We start from the raw sequence: 13,392 nt of genomic DNA, 5'->3' as shown, positions 1-13,392 counted from the left end.
GGCCCTTGAAATATTTTTTCAATGTCAAAATGGCGATGCCATCACTCATGCTCTCGAGGTCGTGTCGATCTTGCTCTAGATTCTCCTCGTTTTTCCACACAAATAATCGTTATGCTAGTAGTGTTGTATCAGTAAATACTTCAGAGGAAATTCCCGGCGAAGAAATTCAATATCCGCCTATCAAACCGAGATGGCCGCCAGGATCATGGGGAAACATGACCGAAAAGAGATCTTGGTCAATCTGGGAACAATCAAACAAGTTAAAAGACACGAAGTTGAAGCTAAAAGATCGTTTCGAAATGTTATCACCATCTCCAGAAGTTACTTGGAAATGCCCCTCAGTTCAGCATTATCCCAGGTCTTTTGAATATCAACAATACGTGACCAAAACTCACATGGCTCCTGGAATGCCTGAAGTTTATGAACAAATGGAAGAAGAGGCGATGGCTTATTTACAGCGTATAAAACCATTAATCGAAAGGGTTATTTTATTTGAAAATTTCCTTATTGACAGAAACATAAAATATACACGATACAATAAACTGGATCCTGATAACGTAACATTTCTCCAAACCGAAAAAATTATCAATTGTTTGCTCTCGGTTCTAGCTCCTGATTTCCCTCATCTACTGACTAGCCAGTTTGCAGAAAATGTTCGAGTCCGGGCATTCTGGGACCGTTATGGTATTCCTACGAAGCCCTACATATTAAGGAAGGATAGGGAATTTCAGCGTTTTGAGAAAATGTACAGCCGTTTTAACACAGAATTCATCTGTTCTCAAATCCGCAGTGAGAAGCCTCTTATGCCGGTATGTATAAAGAATACATATACACTTTTATTTCTTACATGCAAACACATATACTGTGTGTGTATTCTTGTTTTACATGCTAGCCTTCTCTTTCCTTCGATGACCTCTGTGTAGACATAACTACATTTAAATAACTTACTTTAAGAAATATTCTTCACCCCATTGTCCCTTGCCTTTATACGCATATCAGTAAGAATGCAAGAAATAACAACCATATTTAACTTCGAATTACACCCTACCATCTTTAAAAAGGAAGGACACACGATGAAATAGTCCTAGATACACTATATCTGAACAGTAGAACTGAATATCACGGCTGGAATGCCTTTGATCGTATGTTTGCTTAGCGGTGCTTGATCAGACATGCGATCATGTCTGCTGACCGAAAGGTCTCACTACAAAAAAACAACAAAAAAAAACCCCCACTATAATCATTGTCTGAGAAAAATGTTTATGTGTGTAAATGTTATTTTGCTATAATTATTTTACCTTCATCTTCCCTGTTGAGAGGCAATGATTCTACAATTAAGCGTCATTCAGACCGGTCTTTAATAGTTCCTTGCATTGTCCCATATAAGATACTTTGATCTCAGTTCACGTTCACCTGTTCTATGTCAAGTATTCTTTAACCGCCCAAACTTTCACTTTCCAGCTTGTGTTAATTTTAATCCTACCTTTGGTATCTTCCCTCGGTTAATACTGAATGCATAGCCAAACCATATTTGCTGCTGATCTCAATATTTCAAAGACCAGATTATTGTAACCAGTTTTACGGCTCAGCTCCTTCTTCGACACTTTGTTGGGTCAGAAAATGAGCAGATTTTTTTTCTTCTGTCACTCATTGAGTAAACCTGTGATTAAAGGCGTTCCAGTTGTGACCTTCTTTTTGCACATCTAGGACTATATTATTTGATGTTTTAAAACTATTTTTAACCCTTATCCTATGATACAAGTTTAAAGTGATATGACTTAAAACCTGCTCTGTAAATTTCATGTTAATTTATGTTCCAGACATCAGGTTACTAATGATAAAGTTGTTTTACTAAATACTTTATTATTTTCAAAACTAATGGAAACGAAAGCAGATGGTAGGGTGTCATTTAAAGGAATTTGTCTTCTCTTTCCAGCATGTCGAGCAATCAAATGGTGGTTTATTTCTTAACTCGTAACCGTTTGTTTTGCATTGAAATATTGTTCACTGACAAGCAAAGCACAATGATGTTCAAATTTAAATGTCAGAGTAAGATTGATGCTACTGGACAGCTGAACATATGGTCCTGTTTCAGTTTCTAGAAATAGCCATTTTAGTCATGTCAATACTCCTGAAATTTCTATGCAGGTGTTTTACCTGCTAGAAACAGCATATGACTTCCTCAAATCAAACCCCGAAACATTGTTCTAAGGGATGGTTAAGGTTGAAACACCTTTCTTCAGAGGTCTGCTTGATCAAAATTGACTTGGGACTAAACAATTACTACAGACTTTCTGTTTTTAGAAATAAAGACAATAACAATAGTTCCCACGAACTTGTTTCCTTATAACTTTGTTAAATAGTGCATATTTTTAATGAAATTTTGCAGATATGTTTTTGAAGATGCAGATTATGGTTATATAGTTCAATAACTAGCATAACATAAAAGGAATCTATTGTATTGTCTTGATTGATATTGCTTATTATCAAGATGAAATTGGAGGGCATTATGAAAACATTTCTAAGTTTACCACTACAATTCAAATTGGAAATATATTGTAATAGCATTAATGAAAGTATTCTGTATGATATCTTATCTAACACCATCATGTTGTGCAATGATCATGAACAAATAATTAAATGGTTTAAAAAGTATAGTCTTTCTGAATTAAAAAAAAAAAGAAATGTTATGAGGAAACACATTGGGTGGGTGCAGTAAACTCGAGTTGCACTGAAATAAATGCTTCGATTTTCTTAATTTAATTTTGGGCCTAAACAACAGTAACGATCTCATTCCTATTTTCTTTTACACCATTGTATTTCACAGAAGGAAGGAGTATCTTATTACATACACTACAGAAAATAAAAGCAAAAATTTCAAAGAGTTAACAATATACCCAACATCCCCTCCTTTATAAAAATGTTAATGTACGTTCCTCAAAACAAACTCTGAAGAGTTTTAAGAGTCATTACTTAACTCTTGTTTCATGGCATGAATTCCACCTTGCATCTCACTGTATCATAACATAAATTCTGCATTGTATATCACTGCATCATAACATTCCTAGATGATCTGATATTTATTATCAATAGCTTAGATTCAATGAGGTAATGTAGAATAAAGTGTTTTACTCGGAAACACAATGACATGCAATGCTATTGTCAGGATTTGAACCACTTATCCCTCATGTAGTTGTCCACTCATTGATTGATATTCTTATAACTAATGTGTATTTTAACATAATATACCTTGTTCTGAATTAATGTAATTCTCTGATGGTTTGTTTAAATTGATTTTCACTTTGTAGTTTGTTCCCCGGGACAGCCCTTTGTGTACTGAGAGTGAATATTCACAGTTCTGCTACTGGCCAAGTGATTTATCTCAACAAAATGAAAAAGTGAAGAATATTTGTATACCAGGTAATGTATTAAATTTAGATTTGTACAATCACCATCATCATAGTTATAATTGTCAACATTGTTACATGCGACAACATGTAAAAGTGCCTGTGTGGCATCGTGTAAAAGCGCCCGTGCGACATTGTGTAAAAGCACTCATGTGGTGCCATATAAAAGCACTTATGTGGTGCCACATAAAAGTGCCTGTGCAGTGCCACATAAAAGCATCCAGCACACTTTGTTAAGTGGTTGGTGTTAGGAAGGGCATCCAGTTGTAGAAACCATGCCAAATCAGACTGGAGACTGGTGCAGCCACCCAACTTGCCAGGTCTGGTCACACCATTCAACCCATGCCAGCATGGATGACAGATGTTAAATGATGATGATTGTTACTGTGTTGTTATTGTCATCATCATCATCGTCAGTGACAGGGACATGACTGCCTTAATGTATATTTATATCTCTTTCTAGCCTGGTTTGAACTTGTCTGTTGAAACAATATGTCCTGTTGCTGGGCAACAAGATGTATTGCTTGTGGGAGATGTAATCATGACATCTCTGTTGTCCAAATGATATCAATATGAAGACATATCAAAATAGACATATATGTGTACACCACACATACATATTATCCTTTTATGATTGTTTATACATACATGCATTCATCCACTCATCTGTCAATCTGTGTGTGCACACACACATATATTCTATATCTATATGCACACATACATACACTTATGTTTGTGTGTGTATATATGTAGGTACAATTAATAAAATTTAAATTAGTATTAATATCGTAGAGATTCAAACGCCAACTGCAAGATATTCAGTTAGAGTGTCACAAGTGACCTGCCTCAGTTTCATGTGATTAATCTATAAATCAGCCAGTCAGCATGAAGGTATGTCATCATATGGTTCCTCAGATGATCTTAAATCACTCCCTTTTCACCCTTTAAAAACTGTTTGGTGCCTAACTCAGTCTCACAACCTTGGCACACTGCTAAATAAACCACGAAGGCCAGACCACATTGGGCACTCAGACAGACCATCTCGAGCAAGAAACAACTTTGGACACTCTCACTCTATTTACCACAGCTAGCCTTCTATAAGACACAGCACAGTTCTCTCCTCCCAGTTGATGATTATTTTATCAGCATCTCTCTTTTTTCTAAACAGCCAACATAGTAAATCATGTCTAGCAATAAATATGTTAAAAGTTTGCTTCAGTTATTTAGCATATTTAAAAAATTAAATGACTGAGATGCCACCTGTAGGAAAAAGATCAAAGATTAAATATATTTTCGTTTCACATCAATGTTTTCATGCTTGCATGGATGAGAAGGTTTGTTTGTTGGAGCAATTAGTTTTACAGCTTATTACTCTTCCTACTTCTAAACACTACTTAACTGCAAAGTAGGAGTAGAAATTGTTTTGTTGTCAATTAAGCATTTTAGCACTGAGTTATGTGCCCTGATATGAATAATGCACAGTTTATGGTCATGATTTGAACTTACGGTTGTTTTGATCAGATGGAATTGCAAATATCTTTTTAGCTTTATAATACCTCCTCCACCTAAGCACATCTGATTCATGCTCTCTCTCTCTCTCCACCTTTTGTCAGCCTTATTGTGTCCAACCCTACATGTTGACCTGTAACAGTGTAAATTGAACTTTAATGGCATCAAGCTCATTGGTCTAGGAGGGCCTGCAAAGTTTATGAGTATTACCTCTTTCTCCAGACTCAGCCAGTAAAAGAAATATATTTCTAATAAATGTTTTACTTTTATATGATATTTAATGATATATGGTCATGCATAAAATTAAATAAATGTTAACATAGTTTTTAATATATCAAAGTATATTTATGTGTTTGAACATATAATTTTACTACAAAATAAATCTTTGATTGTGGTAGTATACACTTGCTTTTCAACAGTTCAGGGCTGTTTTAATTTTACAGTAAGATTATATATCATCATACATCCATTTTCCATACTGGCATGAATTGGATGGTTTGACAGGAGTTGGCCAATCTCCAATTGTCTGCTGTAGCATGGATTTTGCGGTTGGATGCCCTTCCTAATGCCAGCCACTTCACAGAGTGTGCTGGGTGCTCTTTATATGCCACTGGTATAGGTGCATTTATGCTGCACCAGCACAAGTACATTTTATGTGGCACTGGTACCTGTAAAGGACAAGCCTGTATGTATGAATGACAGCAATTTTACTTAGCTTGACGTGTCTTCTCAAGTACAGCAAATTCCCACAACTCCCAGTCCCTTTTCATTACCTCAGTGAGACCCAGTATCCAAAGATCCTTTCTCACTCTTCGTCCCACATCTTCTTGGGTCTCCCCCTTTACAGGTCCCCCTCAACAATTACAGCTTGGCACTTCTTTATGCAACTGTCCTCATCCATAAGTATCATATGAACGTACCAGTGCAGTCTTCTCTCTTGCAGACAACATCTGATACCTCTTCTACCTAGTTTTCTTCTTAAATCATTTACACTCTGTTGTGTGGGCACACTGACATTACCCATCCAGTGGAGCATGCTAGCTTAATTTCTTTTAAGCCTTCGCAAGTCCTCTGTAGTCACAGCCTTGTTTCACTGTCATGTAGCATAGCTCTACGTACACATGCATCATACAGTTTGCCTTTCACTCTGAGGGAGAGGCCCTTAGTTACCCACAAAGGTAGAAACTCTCTGAACTTTGTCCAGCCTGTTATTCTAGCAACTACACTTTCAGAACTTCCTCTTCCACTGCTAACTTGGTCACCTAGGTAACAAAAGCTATCTACTACTTCTAATGATCCCCTTGAGCATTTGAGGGAGTCTATTGTCTGCACATTTTTAGTGTTTATTATACATGTACATTTGCCAAAGGGATAAACTTTGGTGTATTGGGACTTTTAAGTATTCAAACTGTATCAGTGAATTAGTAAACTTTGTTGTATTCTTTCTTTGAAACAGGATTCTTTCATGGTGATCCATGTGAATTTGGCCTGGTATCATTTCATTGTTCATCTCAGATGAAAAGAAAAATAAAGCAGTTTGGTCCTGAGATCACTTACGAGTTCCAGAAAGGTCTTGGTCTAATCACATCCTTTGCTTGGACAGTAGCCCAAGCATATTTCCTAGGTAAATTTTGTTTCATCAACTTTTTTTAACTAAAAGAAAACAAAGATATATTTTCCTTCCTTAATTTTATTTATTGATTTCACACCTAGTTTTCTAAATGATCATATGCAGTGTACTTCTTCCAACATGGCTATATAAAATACTTTAAAATGCTAAGATTCATGGTGATGAACTAGGGAAATTCAATCATTTTATTCTCATTTAACCATGTCAATATATCATAGATAGAATTTGAGTCACAGCTAGCAGTTACCAAAGTACCTTCTCAGCAGCTCTGTTCTGCATTGCTGCTACAACTGTTATACAAGGTGCATTTCAGAAGTTTTGAGACTTTTTCAAGAGAGACAATTATTAATTTCAGAGAAGCACAAAAGTCTAATCTCATTCAAAGTAGGATCCACTGGCTTCAATGAACTTATTATAGCACTCCAGCCACTTCATGAAGACTCTGTGGGAGTCCTCCAAAGTGAAGGTGTTCAGGACCCTTGTCATAGACTCTTTTATCTTCTCCTTCAACTTGGAGAAAACCAAAAGTCACAGAGGGTGAAGGACAGTTTCAATGCCCATCTCTGTCAAGGAGTTGGTTATTAGGATGGAATTGTGGACTGGTGCAGGTACACTGGCCTTTTGTGACAAAACTTTTTCTTGAATTCCCTTAAAACCTCCACAAAGTACTCATTATTGACTGTCTTGCCAGAAGAAACCCAGTAGATGTAGATGATGCTCTTGCTGTCAAAAAAGGGGATCATTATGAGCTTCCTGGTGGACTTGCTTTGCCTGGCCCTTTGTGGCAGCAGAAAACTGATGCTTGACTCATACGAGTTAATCCATAAGCAGTCTTGAGAATTTCCTAAGTTTCTGTTGCATTTTCCCTCAGTTTAACACAAAACTTATATTCATAATCCTTTAACTGGTAATATGATACATTACCCACTACCTACTGTATACTAACATTTGAAGTGGGTGTTAAAAAATGTACGATTAGTGCAAAGAGTAGACATACTCTCAATTTATTCATTGAAACGGGTTGGAAAAAACTTCCTTGAAAATTCATACTTCTTATGAATTGGAATACGATGTTTATATTTCATGCTTGCTTTGAATAAAATTGATTATATATACTTTTTCTGACTTTGATAAATTATGTAGTTATTTTATTTATCCATCTGACTTTAACAGAGATCTGCTAATATGTCACATCCAGTTTTAATAGAAATTTAAGTCAGCACCTTTAGTTTTTGTTTAAATATCTCCTACGATACTTCAGGATATATCCAGTGGCATGTTTGCCACAGTATTAAGTAACATTTTACTTTAGAATAAAACGTGTGAGAGATATTGTTTAATGTCAATTATCATCATCATCATCATCATCATCACTGTTTAGTGTCCGTTTTCCATGCTAGCATGGGTTGGATTAAAAATGAAAAAGTTTGTTTAGACCCTAGTCAACCTCAATTGAGCAGACCAAACATCATAGATTAATGTATGCAATAATGAAAATAGCAAAATAAATGAAAATTTATAAAAGAATTTTATTACTCTACTAAAAATAAGATAAAAATACATGAACCAGAAATTCAGGTGACTTCAATTCACTTCGAATACATTTGATTCTATAAAATTTATTGTTTATAAAGATTAATTACTGACCGAATACTGTAATTTTAACTAATTATAATAATGGAAGTTTCCATAATCACTTTATTTGTTGCCAGTCAAATAAGCTTTTTGTTTTATGCCCCCATTTCTTCTTTTTATTTTACTAGAAACCAGGAAAAATGATGCAGTTAACTAAAATTAATTTTATTTGCATATTCATGTTACCAGTCAATTTTACACGGATTTGATGTTAAATAGTTTGGTGTTTTGAAGAGATATGGAATAACTGATCAATTTAATTATCTTGTAATTGCATATGAAGCAAATTTGGACTCTGTGTCTGTGTATGTATGTACATACATACATACATACATACACACACACAGAGAAAAAAGAATGAAAACAGGCAGATTAGATGCATTAAACAATACTTTGTAATATTCGGTTATGTTTAAACATAGGCTAACTTCTTTACTCTTTGTACATTATAAGATTGATAAAATAAGTTCTACACCTGACAATGTAGTAGGATCGATATAATTGACTAAAAACCTTTGCAGTCATCAGTACCCCTGAATGGCTGAAGTCTAGTGACAGAAATCAAAATAAAATAATCGTAAAGGTTTTATCTTAGTTGCGTTGTGAATGTTCTAACACTATATTTTTTCCTGTTTCTTACAGGTTTTAGCTCATTTGTAGAGCTAACTTATCCACTTACCACTCAGACAGTGATCACTGATGGACAGAAGTTCTCATTTTTTGCTTACCAACTTAACACACTGGAGATGTGGAAGGATGACGATGGCAACAACCTGAAGAACATCTGTTGGCACACTGAAGAAGAAAATCTTTATGAGCTCAAAGATGGTCAGATCCAGAATTTCAATGACAATGTTTTAAAGCAACTGATTAAGTTCTTTATGAATCAACCGAAGGAACCAAATTATCCTTTGCGGCCATATCTGGAGGATGATCCCTCTAAAATTGAAAGGTATCTTGAAGACAAACAAAAGAAAGTATCTAGACGTAATCAACGTAAAGTAACTAATTGATTGTATATTGAATTTCAATCTTCTGTTTTCTATCAGGAAATTGTCTGTACATATATACATAACATATATATATATATATATAATATATATATATATGTATGTATATATAGTGTAACTTGGGCGAAAATTTCATGACGTGCATATAGGATCTCTTATGCTGTTATTTGACTAACAAATGATATCCTACTGTGTGGTATATTCCAAGGCTAGATACGTATGTGGAACTCTACTTTGCATAAGATTAATACAAGGATAATATAACATGAAGATGGAGGATAACAGTCTTTAATAGTAGATTACAACATTTGTTTCTGTACTGTCCTTATGAAAGTTCTTCTATAATAGTCTTTGAATATAAACTCAGCAACTTAAAGCTGGTGTCCAATGCAGAAACAAATGTTGGATCTCCTGTTAAAGCCTGTTATCCTTCATCCTTGTGCTATATTATCCTTAAATATATATATACATATGTATGTATGAATGATTGTATTAAAGAAATTATTTTTATATCTGATTCTTTCACTTATATTTTAAATTTAGTCTTTAAATGAGTAGGTGGTGTTGCATCTATGACCTTTGCATGTTATCCCAGACTAGTGATTGCAATGCAATTGATGTTCAACTTGAACTTCTGTCTGCAGGAAAAATATAGCCATCAGAGTGGAGTACTGAAGAATTACAGAAAAGGAAAAGGAAGTATTTATTAAAGTGTTTAGTGTAGTGGTTCTCAACCAGGGTCCATATAAGATTTTATGGGGTTCGCACAAGCAAAATAGTAGATTGGGGATCCATAGTAGTATTTTGAATGCCCATGAAAAATTCTGCTTTAGATATATTTATTGCAAGAAACAGCTAGGTTTCTTTCTCTAACATTTTACATAGTTCAACCTATGCAAGTTAATGAATGAATAACAAAACAGGAATTTTGAAAGAAGTATCAATAAAACTAGTTTTTAAACATTGAATGGCTATGAAGTCCACCAGAATAAAATAGTAATCAAAGGGGTCCATAGGTAAAAAATGGTTGAGAATCACTGGTTTAGCGTATGGTTTAAGAAAGTGAGATGAGGACAGATAGGTGCAATGTGTACAGTTTGATGAGGGTGGCTCATAGCTTGATAGTTCATAAAAGCAGGAATCAGTGTAGTATTAATAAATGAAACAGAGAAGACATAATGATTTGTGCGTTAGTTTGTTGTAATTTGCTACTGAGTATTTGCCATTTAGATGGTTGACTATTTTTTTCAGTTTAGGCTGTTTGTATGTGTAGTATCACCACCTTTTCAGATACATGAATAATACTCTGATGTAGAGAGAAATTATTGTTTTGTAGCTCAGCAACTGAAGAAGGAGTTAAGCTTTTGAGATGCAGTTTTAGGAATGATACATGTGTTGAATTGTTCTGAATATCTAGATATCATCATTGTCATCATTTAATGACCACTTTTCTATGATTGTATGGGTCAGATGGACTTTGTTCAGATATATTTTCAACAATCAAATCCCTTGCTGTCATTAACCCCAACTGTTTCCAGGCAAGGTAATATTTCCCTTTCTATAGTCAAACATGTTTTCCTAAGAAGACTGGAAATGAATATCACTTGTATGTTTAAGTGATGCCTGCTTATAGTCATCTTGTGATACTAAGAAAAGGATGTACACAAATACACACACATCTATAAATACTATAAATTTCTTTCAGTTTCTGCGTATCAAATCCACCCACAAGGTTTTGGTCACCCCAGGGCTATAGTAAAATTTGCCAAAGGTGCATTGCAGTGGGACTGAAAATGAAACCATGTAGCTAGGAATTAAAAGAAAAATATAAACAAAAGCAAAAAAAATTTTCAGTATTTTGTATTTTCTAAAAACCAGAAGGGTGGGTAGAGCAGTATTGTAAGAAATATAATCAGTACCACAAGAAGAACATTTTTTTTTCTCTGCTGACATGGGTCTATAATGTAGTAGCTATGTCTCCTGGATTCTGTTTCATTTCATTGGTAGCACCCAGTGTTCTCAGATGTTATTTACCTATTTCTTCCCAAACCTCATCTGGTTATAATTTTGTCACAAAAAGGAATTTTGCGGACCTTCACCTATGAGAAATAAAACCAAATCTTTACATCACATCCTGTCATTTAAAAAAAAAAGGGAGGACATTGAATAATATAGTCTTGGAGTGCACAATGATAGGATGATCATGAATCAGATATCTTTTGATCACTGGTTTGCTTTAACTGTCCTAGTGCTAATTAATAACAACATGCTTTTCCACCATCACAATTCATCATCCTTTCACAAAGTAGTCAGTTCTATTTATAAAATAAATGCTTTCACAATTTTGCTTTCTCAACTCATTTTCATTCTCTACTCTAACTTAACACTATACATCTACTGGACCAAACTCATCTCCAGTTACTCTAGAAAATAAGAATAAGCTTTGTTTTATGTCTATTTTTTCATACCAACGTGGGCTAGAGAAATATATTATCAAGACATTGTTTTTACAAGCTGATGCTCTTCTTGTTGCTGTCTCTTACCTGTCTTTCAAGTCATGGACTACTTATTCTGCATGTCTTTAAAGGTATGAAATATATGTTGACAGGTATATGTTGACAGAGGAAAATGACCACAACATTTCCACTTGTGGTTCAGTGGTTTTCGGAAAAGTGTAAATGTAAACAAACATGCTGATATGCACACACGCACACACACACACATACACAACAGACTTATTTCAGTCTCCATCTATCATATCCACTCATTGGGTAGCTCAGAGCTATTGTAGAAGACACTTGTTGAAGATGCTGCACTGTGGGACTGAACTCAAAATCACATGATTGGGAAGTGCTTGTGAATTAATATGAGGTGATAGAAACTTCTTTCTGAGGACATACATTATTCTTCAAAAAAAAAAAAACAAAACAAAAAAAATTGTAGCAAATATATTAGTATATTTGTGGTGTACTAGTGATGTGAATAGTAAATTCACATTCTTTTCTCAACAGCTGAATATACTTCCAGAGCAATTGGCATCAGTCAGTGGTGCACCTACTCCACAACAGCAGTAGTAGCTGTTTCCATGGAAATAACAGGTAGTTTGCATCCCATTTTTTTTCCTTATAGATCAATTAACTGGTGTACCGTGTGGATCATTTACTCAGATGCCAAAACAATCCTACATCATTAAGCCTTTAGTATCCAGATTACTCTGTCAAATTTAATATTATTTATTTACATTGTTTTGAATTATGTGTTATCTCATAGCTTTGAAATTTTATGATGTGATTGTTTATTTTTAGAATGACATTGTAGGGAAGGTGTGAGAGGCCAGATCTGGCCAGTTTAAACATAAAATGGGTAGCATATTTGGGCCACATTAAATGCTAAAGGGTTATCTTTTTCAACCAATTTATGAACTTAACAAATGTCAATTTAACAAGCATCGCCAGCCAGTTGCTGTCTTCTTCTTCTTCTTCTTCCAATCAGGACTCACACTATTAGCCACAAAGAATAATCTCTAGTTCGAGCCTACTCTAAGCTACTAAGAATGTGTGTGGCAACTTGAAGATCCACTCACCACACGCGATGGACTGGCGGTTGCATGGGCGTTGTTATCCCCATTCCATAAATGGTGGCTTTTAATGGGTGGAGAGCTGAACCATCCTGGGGTACAGAGGATTCGCAATCTAGACTAGGGTCTGAAAGTTTACCACACCATAGTGGGTTACACCATGGTTCCTCTGCTTTGTGGCAGAAATAGGAAGAAAGAGTGAGAGAAAGTTGTGATGAAAGAGTACAGCAGGGTTCACCCCAACCCTCGGCCTCGTGGAGCTTAGGTGTTTTTGCTCAATAAACACTCACAAAGCCCAGTTTGGGAATCAAAACTGCGTTCTTACAATTGCGAGTCTGCTGCCCTAACCACTGGTCCATTGCACCTTCACGCCAGTTGCTGTTGGTAGTCTTTACCAACTGACATTGTTGTTTTCGGTGGTAGTAGTTGTTGGACATGCAACTCAGGTGTTACCAGTTCTCTTCATGAAACCAGTTGATGTAGTGCAAAATGGCTGTGTTACCAGCTGTCTCACCGGTGCCACAGTAGCAAACTAGGTATGAACTGTCAACCTAGATACCATCTCTACTAACAGACTGGATACCATATTCATCCCCATATCTTAACATTCACTCTTTTTGAGTA

The 13,392-nt window shown here is 35.2% G+C and overlaps 1 protein-coding gene across 1 annotated transcript; it reads left to right on the top strand.

Annotated features, from left to right (window-relative positions):
• Positions 1-9,203, top strand: LOC115209920 (39S ribosomal protein S30, mitochondrial). The gene is made up of 4 exons (XM_029778523.2): positions 1-809; positions 3,309-3,420; positions 6,373-6,540; positions 8,824-9,203. Exons 1-4 carry the CDS (start codon positions 30-32, stop codon positions 9,192-9,194), a joined length of 1,431 nt encoding a protein of 476 aa, XP_029634383.1. The 5' UTR covers positions 1-29; the 3' UTR covers positions 9,195-9,203.
• Positions 9,204-13,392: the final 4,189 nt, after the last annotated feature.

Source organism: Octopus sinensis, linkage group LG3 (assembly GCF_006345805.1).
Source record: "Octopus sinensis linkage group LG3, ASM634580v1, whole genome shotgun sequence".
Classification (NCBI taxonomy): domain Eukaryota; kingdom Metazoa; phylum Mollusca; class Cephalopoda; order Octopoda; family Octopodidae; genus Octopus; species Octopus sinensis.
This window is presented reverse-complemented; position numbering and strand designations above follow the sequence as displayed.